Genomic DNA, 24036 nt, shown 5'->3' with positions numbered 1-24036 from the left:
TTCAATTAAACAATTTTACTAAATTATTGCATTATTTGTGTATTGACATGATATACTGTTTATTGTCGCGTTTTTCGACCACTCAGAATCATCATCAGATCCTTACAAAATTAAATGATACTGTATTTAAAAACATACTAATCATAAAAATCGGTTAACCCTGATAAATTGTAATGTATGGTCATTTATTTTATGTATTACTAGCCAACTGTTTCACCCGCGTAGTTCTCGTTCCCGTTAGAATACGGGGATAAAATATAGCCAGTGGCGTGCACACCATAGATGCAAAATGCCCTGCCTACCCTGAGAACGCTTTACAAACCTGTATTGCGATAGGATTTTTCCATTTTCTACCTATAGTGCATACCTTAGTTAAAGACCCTGTGCACGCCACTGCCTATGACACTTACAAATAACGTGATTTTCTAGTGCTAAAATAACTTCAAATTGGTTCATTAGATCCAGAATTTGCCTCTTACAACAACACAAACTTTACCTCTTTTATTTAACAAATAGAATTTTTATTAATTTTTTTTCATTAATGTCAGGTTTCGTTTTACCTTCTGATAAGTGTCAGATTACAGATGGATTATTCATAAAATTGATCTTTGTCATATAACATACGATTAAATAAAGAAAGTAACAAAGCTTACGATTAGATTATCCGACACTTACCAATTAAGTGGTGAAACCGACCCTTAACAATACAATTTAATAGATTCTTGACCAGCCGATTTTGCGAACTGATAGTATTATAAAAACATTATTATTACAAAATTTTACCTCAAACAGGTAACAAACAAGTTGTAAAATTGGTCTAGTTGCAATGAAAATTGAAAACATCTATGTAAAAAAAAATCGTTTCATAAGCGATTTTATACAGACCGATTTTTTGTTCTGATTTTATACAGACCGATTAATCTATTTCCTACGAAAAAAAAATAACGGTGCTACTAAATTCTTCAAACCTTTTAATTATGGTTGTGTCATATTACTGCAAAATATAGCAGAGTTTTGTTTTTTATTGTCTGTCATTGTGTTTATCGTGGTATATCGTTTATTTATTAATTTTACAATTAATTTAATTATTTAATTATACATAGACTTCTATTTAGATGGATACCGTTTGTAAGCTCAAATTACATAAAATGTAAACCTTATGCTTCAAGATCACGATTCGAGCCTTGCTTGTTTTACTATTTCAAATAGTAGTAGTAGTTGTATCCTTCCTAACTTTAATTTTAAGTATTCGAATGATTATTATCACCATTATCTTAAGTTTAATATTATTACCTGACGTTTCGAAAGAGCTTGTAAACTAAGTCTATTTCAAATAAATGAATTTTGACTTTGACTTTGACTTAACAGTTTTTACGACTTGTTGGACGAAAAAAAAATTATATATTGGTCATATTTCTAAAAAAAACCAATCCTGTCAATTCGTTGCTACCTACAGACATCACAGGAGTTATTTAGTGATACATAAAAGTAATTAAAATTTAATTATAGGAGATCTCAGACTAATTACATGAGGACTATCGCAACCAAATTTACGAATAAAATTGTCTGTCATTTTTTAAAGAAAACGAGCTCAGATGAGTATATACTCTTATCTTATACTAAACTAGAAGTTGTTGATCGTTTTTTACAACATTTAACTACACAAAAAGGTATTTTTACGGATCTCTTTTTTTACACACTCACACACGATTACAACTACTTTGATTCTATAGATACTGTTTGCATAATCGCATTGGATCGTTGATCATATACTTTGACAGAAAAGTAACATCTAGCGAGGCAGGTCCTTATGTAATTAGTCTGAGGTGCGGGTAGACTTTAATTCCAATTATTCCATATTAGAGACATTCCGTCCCTCAATGTTCCTATATAAATACTAGCTGATGCCCGTGACTTCGTTCGCCCTAAGACCTTTTTAATCCGACCCTATCGCAAAATCCGTTCTTACCGTGGATATCTACTAACTATAAACTACCTCACTGCCAAACACATTTGTACATTAAGCGGTTTTCGAGATATCGTGATAAATGACCACTCGAATTTATATATTAAGATAAATTGGTGCATGGCACAAATATTTCAAGCACAATGCGGCTGCGAGCGGCCGCGCGTCGCAAGAACCAGCTCATGAGTAAGGGCTCCGTATGGGTCCGAAACTAGCATACTCTGAAGTTATATCACGTGAGTTTTAGCCGTGTTTCATAATCAATTAATATGAATAATAAAAACATGACGAAATGTCAAAGAAAGTACATTTGAGCGACATCTGTGGTGCACAATATCAAACTTCCTTATTTTGATTATAAGCGTAAAAGGTTACAACACGATGGACGGTGAGCGGTATCTAGTTAAACACAAGTCCGAGACGTGGTCTAGGACGGCATCATGCCCTGGCTGCGCTTCCACTGCGCGCCTTGCCGCCGGCTGTGGTTGCCGCGCGACGATTTGTGCTTCTCCTTCTTGTCCCTGTTCTGGAGGACCTCCTTCTCTTGACCTTGGCCTCTCTGTTTGCCGACCACGTCTGTATTTCTGTGTATAAAGAACAAATACATAAATCACACTAATATTATAAAGGCGAAAGTTTGTGTGTAAGTGTGTATGTTTGTTTTTCCTTTGCGCTGCGGCTACTGAAGCGCTTTGGCTGAAATTTGGAATGGAAATAGACTTTTACTTTGGATTAACACTTTTCATCCCAGAAAAATCCATGGTTACCGCGTAAAAAGTGAATTCCACGCGGACGGAGTCGCGGGCGTCTGCTAGTGAATAATAAAATTATGCTATTAATCGCGAAAAGGAAAAAAAGTGATGCCCAGTGGATATGACCTCTGACTCCTATTCCTGAGGGTGTTTGTTCGAATCTATTCTGGAGCATGCACCACCAACTTTTCAGTTGTGTGCGTTTTAAGAAAAATATCACGTGTCTCAAACGGTGAAGGAAAACATCGTGAGGAAACCTGCATTCTAGACAATTTTCTTAATTCTCTGCGTGTGTGAAGTCTGCCAATCCGCATTGGGCCAGCGTGGTGAACTATTGGCCTGACCCCTCTCATTTTGAGAGGAGACTCGAGCTCAGCAGTGAGCCGAATATGGGTTGATAATGATGATGATGAATCACGAAAATCCGAAAATGGCAACAATCTCCATTAGGCCTAGGATGTGTCAAGTACATAAATCACGTGATGATAAAAAAACAAATATCGACCAATCGCAGCGGTGGACTTGTCCAAGTCCCATCTCTTTCACCCCAATACAACGAAAGAGAGAGCGATATTTCCACTCCGCCGCTATTGGTCGACATTTGTATATCTTTTGTCTATAGTACTGTCATAGTACACATTGTAGGAGTGTGGTTGGTATATGCTATAGCCATAGTAAGTCAATAACATAGTCTGTAGCTTGGCAAGTTCGTTGATGATATGCGGGCGACGGGGGGAGAGGACTGCGCGGGTGTGAAGTCGTGAGCGCGGGGCAGAGGGAAGGACTGCGCGTGTATGAAGTCGAGCGCGCGGGGCAACGCTACTCCCCTCCCGGCCAGCACGGACCATCGAGAGTGTTACGAACGAATTTGCCAAGCTATAATAATGTTATAAATTGCACGCTAACGTAACGTAACGTAACGTTATCGTTACGTTACGTAAGAGAACTTACCTCGGCGGGGGCGGCCGGTATCCCTTCCCGCGTCTGGCCGCCATGTTGGCTTCCCTGCGCGCGCGCATCTCTTCCGGATTCCTACAGAAGTCCATACTCTTGGCTCCTTCTCTTGGCTTCTCCTCTTCAACTTCTTCTGACTCATCCTCCGATTCCTCCTAATAATACAAATAATATAAAATTAATAACCAAGCTTTTTTATTAGTGAAATTTGTACGTATATTATTAGTATATACTATCCTACTAAAATTATAAACGCGAAAGTTTGTATGGATGTTTGGATGTTGGTTACTCTTTAACGCCGCAACTACTGTACCGATTTGGCTGAAATTTGGAATGGAAATAGATTTTTCTCTGGATGAACTCCATAGGCTACTTAAAATCTCGAAAAAAATCGTGGTTCCCGAGGGATTTGTGAAAAACTAAATTTCACGCGGACGAAGTCGCGGGCAACCGCTAGTATAAAGAGATATGTGATGTTTCAGAGGTTAATCTGTATCTACTGAACCGATTTTGAAAATTCTTTTGCCATTTTACCTATTATATTATTATACTTTTTTTTTTTTTTCAGGGAGGAAAAAAATCCCTCCGGACTTCTGCCGACAGTCGGCAGGGTATGTCCGACTTGCACGGACTAAAAATAACCTTCCCTGGACTCCATGGTCAGCACGGAACCGCTATGCATTTCTTCGTGCTGACCTTCCTGTTGTTTTCTTTCACTCTCTCTCTTTTGTTCTGTCTCTTTTTCCTCCCTTCTTTTCATTGTGGTTCGAAGCATATGGGCGTACTTCTGCCACTGCTCCTCACTTGACAGCATACGTGAGATGAGGTTACTTGCGTTTACTCCCTCATTAGTACCTTCAGCGGCTGCTCTTACATCTGTGGTACCTGGGCATTCAAACAGTGCGTGCCTCGGCGTATCCTCCTCATCACAGAAGTAGCAGCTCTCATCTTGCGCTTTCCCGATGGCGAAGAGGTAGGTTTTAAAAACGCCATGGCCGCAGAGTGCCTGCGTCAGCCAGCGGTCCACCTCTTCGTGCTCTCTCTTGTGCCATTTTATGAGATCCGGGATCAGTTCTCTCGTCCAAGTCCCTTTTCCTTGTCCCCTCCAGTCTCTGTCCCATTCTTGCAGTATAAGTTCTCGGGTTTCTGCGGAAGTCAGATCCTTACTCTCAAACAGCATTGCGCGTTCCTTTACAAGTTTGGCTATAGGCACTAGTCCTGCTATAACCAGCACTGCATCTGTGGAAACAGTGCGATATGCCCCGCTTATGCCTATCGCCAGTCGCCTTTGCACCGTTTCTAGCTTTCTTCGGTAAGAATCCACTTCCATAGCACCCTTAAATATAGGCGCCCCGTAAAGGATGGTGGAGTGACCCTGCCTAGGGTTACAGGTGAAGACCTTAACGGCGGTGTTGGCGGAGATTTAATTAATCAAAACGGTAACATTCAGGCGGAAGAGGCACGCTCAGCTGCAAAGCGTACATTGGGAGCAAAACAAATCCAGACAGCGTCTGTACTCGGAGCGAGCGGCTGTCTGGTCAGCGTCTGTCCCATATTGGGCGGCTGATTATCTTCGGAAGACGTACGGAGGAGATTAAAGAAAAAGAAAACATGGAAGCACAACAAAAAAAACACATACCCCAGGCGGGTACCGGCGCTGAGTATTCTCGCGACGGAGAATCCCGCCCCCTGGAGGCTTCGGCTGATGATAGGGGCTGCCCCTCGTATTCTGGGGGGGGCAACGTTTTGCCAAAGTGTAACACACCATTTGCCAGGTCTGGCCTGCTACAACGCACGCCACCTAAACCGACGACTCAAGCACGAATCAGGACGGAAACAGAACAAACGGAAACGGAAGACGGATTATCTACTGGTGATGAAGGGGTACATTACAGACGAACACCTTATGTAAGCCCACTTACTTTCTTTTCACCAATGGCGAACACGCCACAAAACCGAGGAGAGTGCAAACGAAAAAAGTCACCAACCAATGCAGATGCAGAGACTCTAGTAGAAAAAGAAGACCGGCTACTGAAAGGACTTTTCAACAATATTGTTGCAATTAACTCTCTAGTGGAAAGGCAAGGGCCTTATAAAAACACGGCCAATGAAATTAAGATGAAACTACGCGAACTGCAAAAAATATGCGGACGCGTTATGGATGTCCGAAGAATGAAAGTAGACAGCCAGGAGGATACAGAAAGGACTCCCAAGCGGGCCAAAATTAAAATGGTAGAAGAGAAAGGTACAAACACGTCGACTGGAGGTGAAACGGAGGAATTAGAATGGGACGATGATTTAGGCACAGAAACAGAATGGAAAACAATAAAAAGAAAAGCGAGGCCACGGAATAGCAAGGAGAGTAAAAAACCAAACGATAGGACAGGAAGGCCCGTCGAAAAAATATCGCATGCAAAGGACCAAATGCAAGATAATAACATTCAAGCAGAAAAAAAGAAAGACAAAAGGAAAAAAGAAGAAAAAAATACGCCTACAAAGCCAAGAGGAAAAACACCAAAGACGAAACCCGAAGCATTACTTGTAGAGGTTAAAGAAAGAGACTACGCTAGCGTATTAAAAGAAGTTAGAACAGGTCTTTCAAGCGAGGATGTTCTTTTTTCTAAGATAAAGAAGACTAAGAAAGGGGACATCCTCCTTGAGGTGGACAAAGAACAAAACGGAGGAGTCTTAAAAGTGAAGGAAAAAATTGAAAGTTTGTATCCTACTCTTAACCTGAGGGCATTAAGAGAATGTAAAGATATAATAGTAACGGGTTTGGATGTCACAGTCGAAAAGAAGGAGCTAGAGGAAGCACATAAGCACATAGTAACTGAGTTCCGCATTAAGAGCTTCTGGGAAAACAGCTACCGAGTTAAAACGGTTATAGCCGTTTTAGCTCGGTAGAGGTTAGAGCTACCAAAAGAAGACGCTCACAATATAGTTAACGCAGGAAAAATCAAGGTAGGATGGATGAGGGTCCCCGTAAACCTTATAGTTGAAAAGAAGAGATGTTATAGGTGCCTTGAGTATGGACACATTTCTACAGGATGTCCAGGGGAAGACCGAAGTAGGAAATGTTTTAACTGTGGAACTGATGGACAGAAGGCCAAAGATTGTAAAAACGAAACATCATGCGCCATATGCAAAGATAGAGGTCTGGGTGGCACTAAACATAAAATTGGCTCAAGAAACTGCCCATCTTGGAAGGAAGCGGTGCCTGCAAAACGAATTACTCATCCAAAAAACGGGCCAAAAAAACAAGGAGGGGGTCAGGCTCAGATATAAAGCTGCTACAAATAAACCTCGATAGAACGCGATGCGCTCATGATTTGCTGGAGGTGACCGCAAAGGAGCACAACATCGACATTGCAATAGTATCGGAACCTAATAAAAAGATAGCCGCTAAGCGAGAGCTGATTACAGACTACAGAGAAGACGCAACTTTCATCATATACAACAAACAACTGCAGATGAAAGTAGTGGCAAAGGGTAACGGTTTCATTGCTGTAGTTATCTCTGGAATCACGATATATAGTTGTTACTTCTCTCCAAATTCTGCCGACGAAAATTTTGAACAGGATATAAATAAACTGTTTGAAAGTATAGAATCTCAGCGTGGGGATATATTAGTAGCTGGAGATTTTAATGCAGCCTCAAAAGTTTGGTCCACAAAAAAAGAAAATGCCAGAGGATACCTAATAATGGAAATGCTGGCGAGTCATGACATGACCATTGCAAACGTGGGCACCTCACCAACATTTCAAAGAGGCGTAAAGAATTCCACCCCGGATATTACTTTTGTAAGTCTAAGCTTATCACAGAAGTTAACAGAATGGCAAGTTCTAGACGAAGATAGTCTAAGTGGTCATAAGTACATCAAGTTTCACATTCTCCAAGAAGGATGTAAAGTACAAAAACAGCCACAGCTGGGATGGAAACTTGACAAAATGAACCAGGATATTTTTCTACAAGTCCTTAAAGAAAACGAGGCAAAGACACCAAAAGACTTGGTTGCGCTGACCACGAAAGCCTGCCAAAAGGCCATGCCGAAAAAAGGGCATTGTCAAAAAACACCTGTTTTCTGGTGGAACAAACTAATTGGAGAAAAAAGAAAACAATGCACAAGCTGCCGAAGGAAATATACGCGTGCGCGACGCAAAAAAGGCATGGGGAACTTAAAAGTAGACATAGTAAGGGAAAATGAACTCTTTAATTTAAAAGAAAAGTACAGAGTCGCAAAAATGGACCTTCAGTTAGAAATTACAAAGGCAAAAGCGCAGAACTGGAAAAATCTATGTGACGAAATCGATAAAGATACGTGGGGTCTGGGATACAGAATTGTCACCAAAAAACTGCGCCAACGTCCGCCTAGCTTAGATATGGGCTTAATCAATTCTGTGGTAGAGATACTGTTTCCACAGCATAAAAGTTTCGGCCGAATAGTCGCAGAGGAAACCCATTTCGCTGAAGTAACAGAAGAAGAAATAGAAAAGGCTGCAGAAGGGTTGAAATTCAAAAAGGCGCCCGGACCCGACCTTCTGAATCCAGAAATAGTCAAACTGGCAGCTAAAATGATTCCCGACAAAATTAAGAACATCATTAATGTGGCCATGAAAACAGGGAACTTCCCCACGATTTGGAAGAAAGGGAGACTAGTACTTCTTAGGAAAGGTAATAAGCCAGCAGATGACGCAACGGGTTACCGACCGGTCTGCTTACTGGACTGTTATGGGAAGTTATTAGAGAGACTCCTGCTAAATAGAATTGAGCAACTCTTACCAAACCATGGTGGACTTTCAGATCATCAGTTTGGCTTTAGGCAAGGCCGGTCTACCCTGATGGCTATAAAGAAGGTTGTGGAAACAGCCGAAATAGCAAGAAAAGGGACTCGTAGCACCAGAAATCTATGTGCTTTGATCTGCTTAGACGTCCGAAATGCGTTCAACTCAGCCCCTTGGAGAGAAATTATCGTAGAATTGAGAAAGAGAAGTCTACCGGGCTACATCCAGAACCTAATCAGTAGCTATCTAGAAGACAGGTGCATAGAGGTTACAGATGATAAAGGAGTGAAGGAGGAAGTTATAGTTACCAGTGGAGTACCACAAGGCTCAATTTTGGGTCCTACCCTCTGGAACATTCTGTACGACGGAGTCTTTTACCTGGAGCAAGGGGAAGGCGTACAAATGGTAGGTTTTGCCGATGACTTGGCTTTAGTAGTTGTGGCTAAAACTGAGTCAGCACTTATGATTCGGGCAAACAGGGCTCTCAAACAGATAAACTCTTGGATGCAAGATAAACAATTGGCCCTAGCGCCAGAGAAAACAGAGGCCATAATATTTAGCGGAAAAAGAAAGCTTGATCCCATCACGTTCCGCGTCCAAGACGTTACAGTGACTCCGAAAGAAAATATTAAGTATTTAGGAATTTGGCTCGATAAAAACTTATATTATTATACTATATCTATACTATATTGTGTGATCTTGAATGGTCAGGTTTAAATAGTTTCCAAAAGACCATGACTATGTCCCCATCGGAATGTACCTGCACGTCACGTTGTCTCTGCTGCAGAGCGCGCGGGGTCACGAACGGCCGCCTCGCGTCGTCAGCGACGTCAGCGGTGGGGGTCACGCCGTCAGAGTCGTACGTGTCGTCATACTCGTCAGAGTACACCGCCTCCTCGTGCACACCAAGCTAGAATATTGTAAACATGAACATTTACCTGCACGTCACGTTGTCTCTGCTGCAGAGCGCGCGGGGTCACGAACGGCCGCCTCGCGTCGTCAGCGACGTCAGCGGTGGGGGTCACGCCGTCAGAGTCGTACGTGTCGTCGTACTCGTCAGAGTACACCGCCTCCTCGTCACACATAAAGCTAGAATATTACAAACATAAACATTTACCTGCACATCACGCTGTCTCTGCTGCAGAGCGCGCGGGGTCACGAACGGCCGCCTCGCGTCGTCGGCGACGTCAGCGGTGGGGGTCACGCCGTCAGAGTCGTACGTGTCGTCGTACTCGTCAGAGTACACCGCCTCCTCGTCACACATAAAGCTAGAATATTACAAACATAAACATTTACCTGCACATCACGCTGTCTCTGCTGCAGAGCGCGCGGGGTCACGAACGGCCGCCTCGCGTCGTCGGCGACGTCAGCGGTGGGGGTCACGCCGTCAGAGTCGTACGTGTCGTCGTACTCGTCAGAGTACACCGCCTCCTCGTCACACATAAAGCTAGAATATTACAAACATAAACATTTACCTGCACATCACGCTGTCTCTGCTGCAGAGCGCGCGGGGTCACGAACGGCCGCCTCGCGTCGTCGGCGACGTCAGCGGTGGGGGTCACGCCGTCAGAGTCGTACGTGTCGTCATACTCGTCAGAGTACACCGCCTCCTCGTCACACACCAAGCTAGAATATTCAAAATATAAAAGATATTACTTCTATCACACTAAAATTTCATTTTGTATTTTCTTAATAAAAGTTACTACTGAAGGACTAGGCAGGAATGGGCTACTTGAAGGATTTCCTATAAATCCTGTGTTATTGTCATATTATAAAGAGACCGATTTTGAAAAATCTTTCATGAGTGAGTGTCAAAAAAAAATGCCTGTAAGGAAAGAAAGCTATTTTTTTTCCAGGAACGGGAACTGTGGGTGTAAAGCTCATTTTCACTAGTACTGTACTCTTGTTATACTCACTTATACTTGCTGTAAATATCTATCCTCTTCTTAACCATAGTCTTGTCATCCAACATGGCGCCGAGGTCTCTGTACTTCTCCTTCTTCTTTCCGATGTGTATCCTGGACAGGTCCACGTCGTCCCTCGTCATGATGTCGAACTCGTCGCCGTCGAATACGTTTAGCCGAGCTATGCCCGTCTCCAGGAATTTCTCGTCCAATATGTCGCTTGGAATTATTGGGAGGTTTCTATCGAGTTCTGCAAAAAACAAATTATTTTGTTGATTCTGTTGTATTGCTTTTTATCACTCCTTAACATGTTAATTGCCATACCACGCGACGTCGCGTGAAGCGGTCTTTTACGCTGTGGCCGGTAACGCGACGTCGCGTGGTGGTCCCTGACAATCTTGTACGAGCTATATATCGGTCATTTACTTAATTCCAAGATTTTGGCTTGGCAATGAACGGGTTAAAGGGAGCGCTATGTGTTTCCAGTGAAACTGAGTTTAAATATGCAGCATAATGTGTCATTTTATCAGCTATGACACAAACATCTAATAAATAAGCCAATATTTTGCAGGCACAGGCAAAAACTTTTACCGTCATTTTATTGTTTTTTTTTTTTAACTTGAGTCTCTAACTAATGACAGATATACATTACAATTAACTTTTTCAGATTAATTTCTGACACGTTTATTTTTTAAAAAAGAATTTTCAAAATTGATTAATAAATGATGACGTTATGAGGTAATAAACAAAAAACAAATGAAAATAAAAAACAAGCGTTGAATTGAGATCCTCCTTCTTTTTTTTAAGTGTGTTAAAAATTGTTGCCTATGGACATTTTACAAAGTAAATACTAACCTCTTAAACTATCCGCCAAGGTATCTTCTAGTACTGCATTAATAACCCTTTCCGAACTAAACCCATAGTGCTGCAAGCATTTCAATATAAACCCATCACCCAAATGTGGCAGTATGTCTTTTACTTCGCTTATTAAAGATTCCTCTCTTATTTTATCTGGTATATCGTTTTCTTGAGATGTTGTCGGACTGTTGTCTGTGGTTTCAAGATGGCCGTTCATCAGATTGTCTGTGGCATGAAGCTCTTCCTGTTTAAAGTCTTTATCCTCTATGTTTGAATAGATAGCTTGTAGAATGAAATCCGTTTTTACTGAATCACTGTTTACTGGTTCAGGAAGTAAATGATATTCAATGTTAATAAATAACTCAGAGGACAGTGTGAGAGAAAGAAATTAATTTTCATATTACAGTGATTTTTGGATAAATCGAACACGAAAATTATAGTGGCAACTGAAACGTCAAAAAGTCGACCAATTGCGAGTCGGATACGTACAAAGGGTTCTGTACATTTTAAATATATAAAGGCGTAAGGTCTCATCACGAAATATGGAAAACCATTTGCATATTAGTGGCAATCTATACTTATAATAAATCTGTAGAGGTCAATTCTGTATATGAAATATATTTCCAAAATAACTATCAGGGGGTGATTAGTGATTGATACTGATGCCAAAAATGCAATCGGTAAAATATTTGTCTGTCTGTATGCTCGTTATAAAAACAAAAACCACTCGACGGATTGTAACGAAACTTGGTAGGTTTAATTATTTTTCATACTCCTGGGCAGGTTATAGTATACTTTTCATCACACTACGATCAATAGGAGCAAAGCAGTGAAGGGAAATGTTGGGAAAACGGGAGATGTTACTCCATGTTTACAGCGATACTATATTAAGGGTTAGATTAAAGAGATCTAAGGGCGGACAAAGTCACGTCCGCTAGTAATTAATAACACTTTAGTGTTATCTATACTAATATTATAAAGCTGAAGAGTTTGTTTGTTTGATTGATTGAACGCGCTAATCTCAGGAACTACTGGTCTGGTTTGAAAAATTCTTTCAGTATTAGATAGCCCATTTATCGAGGAAGGCAGGCTAAATATTGTCCCCGTATTCCTACGGGAACCACGCGGGTAAAACCGCGCGGCGTCAGCTAGTATTTAATAATACAGATGTATACGTCACGGTGTCAAAAGGATACATATCAGGATAGACCTGCTTCAGCACCTCCAAGTCCTCCTGGACGGGGTAGCACTGCTGGTAGTCCCTGATCAGCAGCCGCTCCGACAGCGCCTCCATCATCACCGACAGGTACGCTTCCACGTTGCTGGCTACACTGCCTCTGTGCAATGATTCACATATGTCATATAGAAGACTCTCATCATCATTATCAGCCTCAGACCAATTATTGTATAGGACCTGCCTCGCTAGACGTTACTTTTCTGTCTATGATCAACGATCTAATACGATTATAAAAACTGTCTCTATAGAATCGATGTTAAATAGTTGTAATCGTGTTCGTCGGTTAAAGAGCTCCGTAAAAATACCTTTTTGTGTACTTGAATTGTGTAAAAAACGGGCAAAAACTTCTAATTTAGTTTAAGATATATACCAAATCTAAGCTTGTTTTCCTTAGAAAATTGTGACAGACAGACAAATTGTGTTCGTGACTATGAGCGCGATACAGGTCCTTTTATAATTGGTCTGAGTTATCAGCCGATGGACGTAAACTAGCCGTGATAGCCCAGTGGAAATGACCTCTGCCTCCGATTCCGGAGGATGTTGGTTCGAATCCTGTCCGGGGCATGCACCTCCAACTTTTCAGTTGTGTGCATTTTAAGAATTTAAATATCACGTGTCTCAAACGGTGAAGGAGAACATCGTGAGGAAACCTGCATATCAGAGAATTTTCTTAATTCTCTGCGTGTGTGTTGTCCGCCAATCCGCATTGGGCCTGCGTGGTGGACTATCGGCCTAACCCCTCTCATTCTGAGAGGAGACTCGAGTTGATAACGACGTAAACTGCTGGACAGGTCTCTTGTATAGACTTCCAAACATCAGGTCTCTGCAACCGGCTAGATGTCTTCGGTCTAGCGGAGGGTATTCTTCTTCTTAGTGCCTTTCCATTACTGAAGGTCGGTGGTGCGTCAGGGTATAGAAGACTAAATAATCGAAAATGTTAAACGTTTTGATAACATTTTGTTTAACCGTATCATTCAATTTGTCTTGATGGTTTTGGTTATTGGAGAAACATAAAAGATTTACATACTCATTGGTGGGTTTTATTTTTAATGTAATTTTAATATGTATAAAAGCGTAAAGTCAGTCATCAGTCAATACGATATATCGACAACCGCTCGGCTCACTGCTAAGCTCGAGTCTTCTCTCAGAATGAGAGGGGTTCAACCAATAGTCCATCACGCTGGCCCAATGCGGATTGGCAGACTGAATTTGCTTGGGAACTGCAAAGTTGGCGGTGCATGCCCCGGACCTGATTCGAACCTACACCCTCCGGAATCGGAGGCTTTATATAACAAGCAAAGAAAGAAGTGCAGCACTAACTCTCCATTGAATATGGCATTCTTGTACACGGCGAGCATTTCCCGCAGGATGTCTATGAACTCTGCGCGCGCCAGCTCGATGTATCCCTCCACTTCCTCTGCCTGGGTCCCCTCCTCCTCCAGCTCTAGAAGCGTCTCATACAGCTGCGGTATACCATACTCGTAGAGCTGGACTATACTGGAAAATAGTTGTATGTAAGGAGAATTCGAAACTGTCAGTTTTGCAAGAGAGCATATTTGATTTACTGTCCAAAGGTAAGAAAGAAATTCGATTGTCACTTTTACAAACTAGGAGACATTAAGTTCCAAACTCTAGTTTAGAACATAATACCTCATTTACATTCTCGCGCGAGCGACGAGACGAACCGTGAGGCGAAGTACTGGGCGAGTGTGTAGACAGTGCGCTCGTAGTTCGTCTCGTCACTCGCGGCGCTCGCGTACAGAGCGTGGCGAGGACGCGTTAACGTACGAGACGATCTACGAGGCGCGAGTGTAACTGCTATTAGAGCTTAAGACACCATCAAAAATAATTCATCACTTTAGACGCGATAATGTAACAAAAAGCAATTTTGCATTAACTTCATTGGAACACAAAGTCAAAGACAAATCCTACTAAAAGACATATTTCAAAACGAAAAACAAATGTCAACCAGCAGCGCAATCGAAAATATCGCTTTCACTTTGATTACGATGGGACGAAAAAGAGAGTGATATTTTCGATTATGCTGCTATTGGTCGAACTTTTCGTGATGTCGTGGTGCACATCTAAAGCCTACGTTTTCTTGATGCAGTTAAATATGCAATTTCGGAAAGGGCACATGTCTGAAAATCAATTATTTTCCAAACCTATAATTCCTAAAAGTATCTATTGTGTTACATTTTGGTGTTAATTAGCCTTCGAAAATTACTTAAATTATTTTTGAAACGAAGTTCCTTATTGCGCCTTGCGAAAGGGGCTAGTCGGAAAAAATTAAGACCAAAAGTTGTAACGACACTTTTTGCTATAGTTGTAAGCCGTGCGGCGTGAGCGTGATTCTCTGTCTATCTCTCTCTCTTATAGAAAGCAAGTCAGTTATTTTCGTTTCGTTTTTCTATTTCGCATTGAACAGTGTGTCGCGACGATTATTTTTGGAATGGGATGGGTTGCGATAGCGATAACACCTCTCAAGTTATTTTTTAAATTAATCTAAATATATGTTATTAGATATTTTATATTTGTGAGATGTATGTACAGAATATCCGACATGTGACCTTTTCGAAATTACATATTCAGCTGAATCTTCACTTGCGAGAAACTCACCTCAAAACAAAGTTCGTCTTCTTCATCATATCCACACCTTTGGGATACACCTCAACAAATATCCTCAAAGTTACAGCAGTATCCAGCATGTGTACGACCAGGTCTTTGAGGACACTCATCGTGATCTTATCCTGCCCCTTGCTCCCCGAAGGTCGTCTTATCTCACTGAAACCCTTAAATGTTTCCGGAAGGTTTGGGGGCTCTTCGCTCTCGTAGTCTTTGTTCACTTGCATTGTAATGTATTTGAATGACTAAAACAACTGTAATACATTAATATTGTTTTTGTTTTTCTAAAAACATCCATACTTCATACTAATATTACGAGTAGTACGCGAATGTAAGTCTTTCTGTCTGTTACCAATTTGAATGAAATTTGTTACAGTAATATATTGAGCCCTAGAGCAGAAAATAAGTTAACTATCGCGGAAATATCTACGATTTCCGCGGATTTTGTAAAAAACAGAAGAACGCATAATAAGTGATGGGAGTCCGCTAGTCTATTATAATTAATAAACTGTATGTTTGTTAAGGTACTTACTAACTGAATTTTGAACAGTTTTACTCTAATAACTAAATGAACTAAATGTTGCATACACGTTTGTTTCTACGATTAGCTAAATGAGGTAATTCTGGGCTTTGACGGACTGACAAGTCACCAATATGTTCCATACTTACTTCTTGCACAAACATCAAAGCCTGCACCGCGTCTGCCTCATACCGCGGCTGCAGAGAGAACACCGCCTCGAGCAGTCGCGACACGTGCCTCGGATTGTCCACGCCGTACGTCACACAGATGTCCCACAGCACTGGTATCGTGAATATGAACTTGTTGTAAATTATATCTGCCATATAATCTTTTGTCATCCATTGTGACTAAAAAAAATGATACATAAAATAAATGTTATTAACTGTATAGATTAATAACGGTACAGTGCAGTCCCGATTTTGTGAACTATTCAGCCGGGCTAGCATGGGCAAGGGATAAAATTTTTATCCACCAATTATATCCACTGACTAAGGATATAATACCACAAGGGAAAGACAAATTAATCCCCGATTGACATACGTAGGGAGGGGTGGGGTAGGGGTGGGGTAGGGTAGAGGTAGGGTAGGGGTGGGGTAGGGGTGGGGTAGGGTAGGGGTAGGGTAGGGCAGGGGTAGAGCAGGGGTAGGGTAGGGGTAGGGCAGGGGTAGGGTAGGGGTAGAGGTAAAGAAGGGTAGAGTAGGGATAGAGAATAAGTGCACTTATGTCACAACGAAGCTTGACCGGGTCCGCTAGTATGATAGATACTATAGATACCTACTACAAACCACCGCAAAAAACAATCACCAAACAAAACAATGCCAACAGAAAACAGATAAATAATATGCACAAAATAACCAAATATTATCAAATTTACGTTTATTTCGGACTATTAATATACCTAATGCCAATTTATAAGATATATACAAATGGGTTGACAAGTCTTTCCCTCCGTTTATCCACCGGGGATATTATATCCACCGGCGTGCCCATGCGCGGTGAGTGGATAAAACGAGTGTGGGGGATAAACGTTTTATCCTCTCCCCGTGGATAAATTTCTCCCTTGCCCGTGCTAGCCCTGCAGATAAAGAATTAATATTGTAATCTATACTAATATTATAAAGCTGAAGAATTTGTTTGTTTGTTTGTTTGTTTGTTTGTTTGATTGATTGATTGAACACGCTAATCTCAGGAACTACTGGTCCGATTTGAAAAATTATTTCAGTGTTAGATAGGCCATTTATCGAGGAAGGTTATAGGCTATATATTATCCCCGTATTCCTACGGGAACGGGGACCACGCGGGTGAAGCCGCGCGATGTCAGCTAGTTTTATATAAAACTCTTTTTGTCCATTAAACAGATGGGTGAAGGTAGTTCTTAGTCTAATACCAACAGTATAAAGTAATTATTAACCATCACCTTACCTTATTTTCCTTATTAGTAACCAGTCTGCTAAAAACAACAAGAACAAGTCGCCGCACTTCTTCATACAACTGTTGTACTTCATACGGTTCGTGTGGCGGCATGTATGGTGGTGTCGCTTCTTGGATGAATGATACTAACGAGTCCATACATTGTGGGTGGTATAGTATTGTACTCCAAAACCTTAAAAAGTCAAAAGTCAAAATTCATTTATTTCAATTAGGCTTAGTTTACAAGCACTTTTGAAAGGTCAAGATTTAATTAAATCTAATGGTGGTAATAATTGTTATTATAAACTAAAGTTACGAGGGTTCCACAGGCGCCTTGGTCCGAGAAGAGCCCACAACAAACTCAGCCAAGGTTTTTTTTGTGTACCACCATTTTACAAACTTATTATTTAAAACTAAGCACACAGTTGTATATTAGAATTTAACACCAAGCTTTTTTATCATTAATAAAGCACAGTGTACTTGTCAGCAAAAGTAACCAAAGCTCTTAAATTGTAACAAACATTTTTAAATGCATCTTTCTTTTAACGTGTTCTGTATTTTATTGATTCATGAACAAAAATAATAATTCTAGAAATAAGAAAATAGATGTAGGGAAGTGTACTTTAAAACAATGAGCCATATCAGCTTAGCCATATTACATTTTATTTTGAGGGATTCTCACAGCTGTATTAATATACAGCAGTGGGAATCCCCCAAAATGTGTTTAATTTTCAAACATAGACAATGTGTGGTTTGCCGTATATAAAAGAAAGTAAATAATATAATCACCGCCCCCCCCCCTCCCTTCATATCATCATACCCTTAGACTCAAAATCTTTCATAAAAAGATGTTCATTTTAAATGTCAATTTTTTATTTTATTTCTTTTTACAGGACACGTCTATTGACTGGATTGAGGGTGGGAGCAAGTTTGTTTTCAAGTTTTAAAAAAAATAGGACATAGAATAATAAAAAATAAATGCCAGCATGGCCTTCAATGGAAGGCCAGCTGCACATCCCATTAAATACCCATATGCAATTTGCTTAAAACTGTTGCAGCTGATTGGACAATATGATGAAATTAAAAAAAATGTTATTATACCTGTAATGCTCAAGTCCTAAAAGCCATTTTAAATTTCCAATATACACCTCAATTTTTGTCTTCCAAGAGTCTAAAGCCCCCAGTACTAACTCACAGCCTGATGGGGGTCTTTCATATAAGATTAAATCTCTTTTCTCCACCCAGTAGGTGTCCTAAAAATGTAATAATTCATGTAAATATTGTGACACATTCAAAAAAAAATTATAGGAAAATGTAAACAGTTACAAAATCCAATAAATAAATCTATAAATTATAATTCTCATTTTCAAACAACTATATAATAAGGAATTTTATTTGCCTATAAATATAATCTTTAATGTTTGTCCCCCAGAATTCCATCCTTACCTTTATTTTGAACATCAGTGGTTTCTTTACTTAATAGTTGTTTAACAACTACTAAGTAAACAAATTTTGATGGAACTACATTAATTTTTTAGTCAGAATATCACAAGCATGTAGAGCTGTGATAGCCCGGTGCATGTGATATCTGCCTTATTTCAGAGAGAACATATACCAAAAAAATCTGTTCTGGGGCATGTTTTCAAACTTTTCAGATGTGTGCATTTTAGGAAATCAAAATATATGTGTCATAAACAGAGAAGGAAAAACATTGTGAGGAAACCTGCAATCAGCAGAGCTGAGAATTTTTTTTATTCACTATATGTATGAAGTTTGCCAATCTACATTGGGCCATGGTGGATTTAGTAGTCCAAATAACAGCCTAACCCCTCTCATTCTGAGAGGAGACTCATACTGTGAGCTAAATATTGTTAACAGTGATTACAAGCAAAATTTACCTACCTAACCCCCTTTTTAAATAAGCCTGTCACTCCATAAGAGTCTTTCTTTTTTTGGAAGACTAATTAGTCAAAACTGTTGCTATAAAAAAGTTATTTTCCTTTAAATCAAATTTCCTTAGAAATATAATCAAGTTATTTAGTTTAGTTTAGTATATAAATAGATTAAAACATATACAGATTTGTTGTAAATCTTTACACAATGGTCTATTTCAAAATGGTTTTGATAACAATGATAATTTTATACTATAGATTGGTTAAGCTCCTACAAAATCACCTCAAAAAGTGATCCAAATACACTTCATGAACACGCAACTCGACACTATAGACAATATTTAGGTAACATTAGAGTTGTGTATAAATTTCTTCTTTTGAGTGCCTCATTTCTTAAGCGCCAGTAACACATCTAGTATTTGATATCATTGTTTGATAATACTTGTGTAATATTTCGTAACAATATAGGTACTAATAGTATGCCATTTATAGTCAGATTGAGTAGGTATTTTAAACTATGTAAACAAACAAAAACAGCTGACTCAGGTTTGCTCAACATTTTATCATTATTTACGAATATTATCATGAAATAAAACTTCCTGTGGTAAACAAATATTTTTTTAATTTTATATTCCTATATAATATATCCTGTTATTTATCAAACAGATAATGCTTCACTTATATTAAGGGTTCCGTAGGCAATAAAGAACTCTTATAGTTTTGTTTCTTTATTATGTAGAAGCAAGCATAAGGTTTCCTCGACATATTTAAACACATTAATCAAAACGGTTTTCTCGGAGGACGATAAGGGTGATTGATTCGTACGTTTCTTTTTTGGTGACGGAAACAATAGCAACGCGGAATAACTGCTCCGGCTAGTACCAGGCTCCGGTTCACTAATTTTCGTACTAAACTAAATAAAATTAATTAATTAAACTGATAAAAAACCCGACTGCATAAATGATAAAAAAACTGAAAAGAAAAAAAAAGCTCAGTCCAGAAGTGTAGAAAACAATTAGAAAACAGTCGGGACCTATTATATTGAATAGAATTTCGTCTACATTTTTTATTAGGTCCCGACTTTAGTTTGATCAATTTTTATATCATTTATGCCGGGTTTTTATATTTGTTTAATTAATTAATTTATTTCACACTTTTTAGTTACGATAGATGGTGAATTTCGGATTTATTGGTTACGTTTGTTACAAAGTACGATAATGTATACCTAAGTCCAACCGAAATTAAGTAAATATTCAAAAAATCTACGCAACCCTCGGTGGCCGAATCCGACTCGCACTTGTCCGATTTTTATAATCAATATATTTCTTTTAGTCTATTTTAGGTGTTTTATAACTACACTTCATAAACCTCGCACCTTATAGTCGTCCGCCTCGCGTATTATGTATAGACTTAATTAATATTAGAATTAATAAATAACGTTTTCCTAATTGTAGTTTTTTTAACATGGCCATGATATACTATTTTGAAATTCTCACAAAAATCCCTTGAATTTGATTCGCATGTTGAAATATTCACAAAAAAAAAAACTTCACCCCGATTCTATAGCGTCTCACAGTCGTCTTGTTGGTTTTTTTTTTCTAATTTCACCTATCTAAGAACACTTGGGTTATTAAAACAAATCTAACGTTATCTGAATTACGTAAATCCGTTCAACGGTTTGGAAGATATGAGGTAATAAAGAATATTACATACATACATACAAGATACGCGCGAAAAACATAACCCTTCTTGCAGTCGGGTAAAAACAGTAAACAAACAACAAATAAACTATAATTAACAATAACAACGAAACGAGAACAAAACGAAATAACAAAAATTACAAGGGAAGAAAATACGCACGACAGACTGGATTTAGTTAAAGAATCATTAACGAATACTGATATATAAGTAGGAGTATTAGTCATAGACAGCAAATAAAGTAGTGTTCTGTGCTGTGAAGTGTGAACTGTCAAATGTCAAATCTTCTTTCACTTATTAATACAAAATCAAAAAAATTATCATAGTATATGGTAATTCTGCAATAAATGAAAGGTTAAATTCACATTAAAATAAAAGAAATCATCGTTTTAATTACAACTTCTTTCTTCTTTTGATATGAAAATACGACATTTATAAAATAATTAAAGTTATAATTTAATTTTATAAATGCACATTTAATACCCATAAAACTCAATATCTTTATTTTTCATAATGGTTTGTGACTCATGTCTGCTTGGGTTCTTTTTATGTCGTTTGTATTGTTTTTGTGCAAACTCTATATATTTAACATAGAGGAATTAGAAATGGAAATGGATCGCACCCAAATGCAGCAACAAAATTGTCTGTCGTTTTTGAAGGGTACGAGGTAAACTCAGTCATCGATAATATTTAACAAAAATAAATAATAAAATATTTAACAAGAATAATATAATCTGTACACAGAATATTAAATTAATGGATCGATGTTTTGCTGTTTGTTCGTTCGTTAGAAGAATAGTATCTATTTTTCTTTTAGATATGCTTGTTTTTATTACAAATTTATTATTTATTATAATTATGTTTTTGATGACCTCCGTGGCGCAGTGGTATGCGCGGTGGATTTACAAGAAGGAGGTCCTGGGTTGGATTCCTGACTGGGCTGATTGAGGTTTTCTTAATTGGACCAGGTCTGGCTGGTGGAAGGCTTCGGCCGTGGCTAGTTACCACCCTACCGGCAAAGACCTACCGCCGAGCGATTTAGCGTTCCGGTACGATGCCGTAACCGAAAGGGGTGTGGATTTTCATCCTCCTCCTTACAAGTTAGCCCGCTTCCATCTAAGACTACATCATCACTTACCATCAGGTGAGATTGTAGTCAAGGGCTAACTTGTAAACAATAAAAAAAAAAATCTTAGATTGCATCATCGCTTACCATCAGGTGAAACTGAAATCGAACGTCACGTCATCTTTTAGTGAATTAGAAGTTGTTGACCATTTTTCATGCCATTGAACTACTTACTACACAAACCGGAATGATTAGGGAGTTTTTTCAGTCGACGAAAACGATTACAACAATGAAACATCGATACGATATAAGTATACACGCGTTAGATCGTTGATTGATTGACAGAGAGGTAACGTCTTGCGAGGCAGGTCCTTCTATAATTAGTCCAAGATAATTAATTAATTGTATGTGAATCCGGGCTCAAAAGGGCTAGAACCCAGAGCCGTAAAGCTTATTATTAAAAATAAAATGTATGTAAATCGAAACGAAAAGTGTCGCTTAAAAGAATCTTTTTGAGTAGTATTATTGTTGTGTAAAAAACCTAAAGTTGTGGACTATAGGTAATTAATTTTAGTTTCACAACCTATGTATGTTTTAATCCTTACCAGTGCATTGATTCGTTGGAGAACGCCGGCACTTGACACAGTTATTGTAACATTTTCCACTGGTAAGTTTTCAGGATTCTAAAACACAAACACAGTCGAAATTTTAGCTATGTGGCACACGATATTAGATGCGCTTTTCTCACTAAAATTAAAATGATATTGATACTCACATTAAACAACACGGATGAATTGCTCATATTTCAAATGTTTTTAATTACTATCACAGTTTAAAACGTGTAAAATAAATATAAAAATCGCTTAAATTACGGGAAATTTCGCACCACAATTCACAGCTGGCTGAAATTGAAATTCAAGATTGACATTGACAATTCGCGCAGATATGACATTGACATGAAATTACACACGAACTCCTTGGAGCAGTGGTCTCAAACATACCGATTTTTCTGTATTTCTACCGATTTACACTTTTATAATGACCTTTCACTCTTTTCATTTAAGTTTAATGGTTAAGGCTTGTTCGGACTACTTCAGCAGTTTAGTCGAGTAGCATAAAATTTAGGTCTTATACGTGTCTGAATACCAAAAATTTAGTCGAATAGGTTAGTAAATATTTTAGTCAAGTCAATCTATTTTACTCTATTTTAAAGGGTGAGTAGCGCCATCCACCTCGCGTCACGTTCACTGGTTCTTTTTGTAGTGGTTTTGGTTTTAAACAAGTCTGAATCTGGCGAATTAGTCGAGTTAATTAGTTGCTCCTAAAATCATAAATGACGTTTCGCTGGAGCGAAGAACCAATTAGTCGTTTATTTTGTAACCATAGCTTCTTTTTATTAATCACACACATTTCCTCATTCACTTCTTCTATTATAGCCATTGTGATTAGCTTAGTCAGTTGATTTACTTTATTGCGTTGTAGGTTGTTCATCTTGCAAACCACCACTTACTTGTGAACAGGAGGCCTATTCTGTAACGACGTTTTGTATAACTCGCAAGTGCGAGTTTCGAATTCACCTATATCTCTCTCTTTTTAACAAGATGCTATAGAAAGAGAGATGATAGATGTGATTCGAAGCTCACACTGTCGAAGTGATATAAATATCGTTACAGAATAGCCTCCCTGTACTCGAACAAAGTGCGAACGATTTTTGGGCAGTAGGTACGCTACTCGACTAAAATGCTAAAGTAGTCTGAACTAGGCTTTAAGGGGAATCCCTCAACAATAAGTAAAGATAAGTAGTAAATTATTGTGGAATGTGGAATAAATATCTTGGTAAATACCCTTGAATCCTACAACTCATAGGTTTTAAGGGAATTCACTAGTCATTGTCTATTAAACAGAAATTGGGGTTTAACTTTTTACTAGCAAACGCCACGTGGTTTCACCTTTGCAATTCCCGTTCCCGATGGAATACGGGGATAAACTATGGCATATGTTTATCTTACCACCAGATAAAGTATTGTAACAGACAAAATTAGTAAATTACTACCAAAATGACAACCCCCATTTTAAAGTAAAAATTATAACCAAAGTTTTAACATTTTGCCTATTTAAACCGATTAAGACTTAGTTTTTTTTTCTATGAAAAGTGAATTAGTCCGGGAGTGTTCAGTCCAAAATTGCTGCTCTCCCTAACTATAAATAATGAATTATAAGTATATTATATTTTTTCACAACTCTCTCATTATGAGTATACTAACTACAACAACAACTAAAAGGATTTAACTGACTTTTAACGAGATAAATTATTATTTAACTATATTAAAAGCTTCAAATCCAAAATTGCCAATGATTGATTAAAGATTTTTA

At 38.7% G+C, this 24036-nt stretch overlaps 1 protein-coding gene across 1 annotated transcript; it reads right to left on the bottom strand.

Moving 5' to 3' along the window:
- On the bottom strand, nt 1-22596 carry LOC112049219 (activating signal cointegrator 1 complex subunit 2). The gene is made up of 13 exons (XM_052887507.1): nt 22439-22596; nt 22269-22346; nt 18109-18260; nt 17020-17200; nt 15747-15944; nt 15072-15322; nt 13773-13949; nt 12412-12552; nt 11213-11529; nt 10370-10607; nt 9935-10079; nt 3670-3824; nt 1-2550 (listed from the first exon to the last, which is right to left on the bottom strand). Exons 1-13 carry the CDS (start codon nt 22463-22465, stop codon nt 2394-2396), a joined length of 2217 nt encoding a protein of 738 aa, XP_052743467.1. The 5' UTR covers nt 22466-22596; the 3' UTR covers nt 1-2393.
- Nucleotides 22597-24036: the final 1440 nt, after the last annotated feature.

Source organism: Bicyclus anynana, chromosome 19, assembly GCF_947172395.1.
Source record: "Bicyclus anynana chromosome 19, ilBicAnyn1.1, whole genome shotgun sequence".
In the NCBI taxonomy this organism is placed as follows: Eukaryota; Metazoa; Arthropoda; class Insecta; order Lepidoptera; family Nymphalidae; genus Bicyclus; species Bicyclus anynana.
The sequence above is the reverse complement of the archived record's forward strand: the minus strand, read 5'-3'. Positions and strand labels throughout refer to the sequence as shown.

Excerpts from the sequence above, each read along its gene's own strand:
- LOC112049219 (XM_052887507.1), bottom strand. The coding sequence starts at position 22,465 with ATGAGCAATTCATCCGTGTTGTTTAAT. Across the intron at positions 15,323-15,746 it reads CTTTGATGTTTGTGCAAGAA|TCATTCAAATACATTACAAT; the intron begins GTAAGTATGGAA and ends CAGTTGTTTTAG. Across the intron at positions 13,950-15,071 it reads AAGACGAACTTTGTTTTGAG|TATAGTCCAGCTCTACGAGT; the intron begins GTGAGTTTCTCG and ends ACTATTTTCCAG.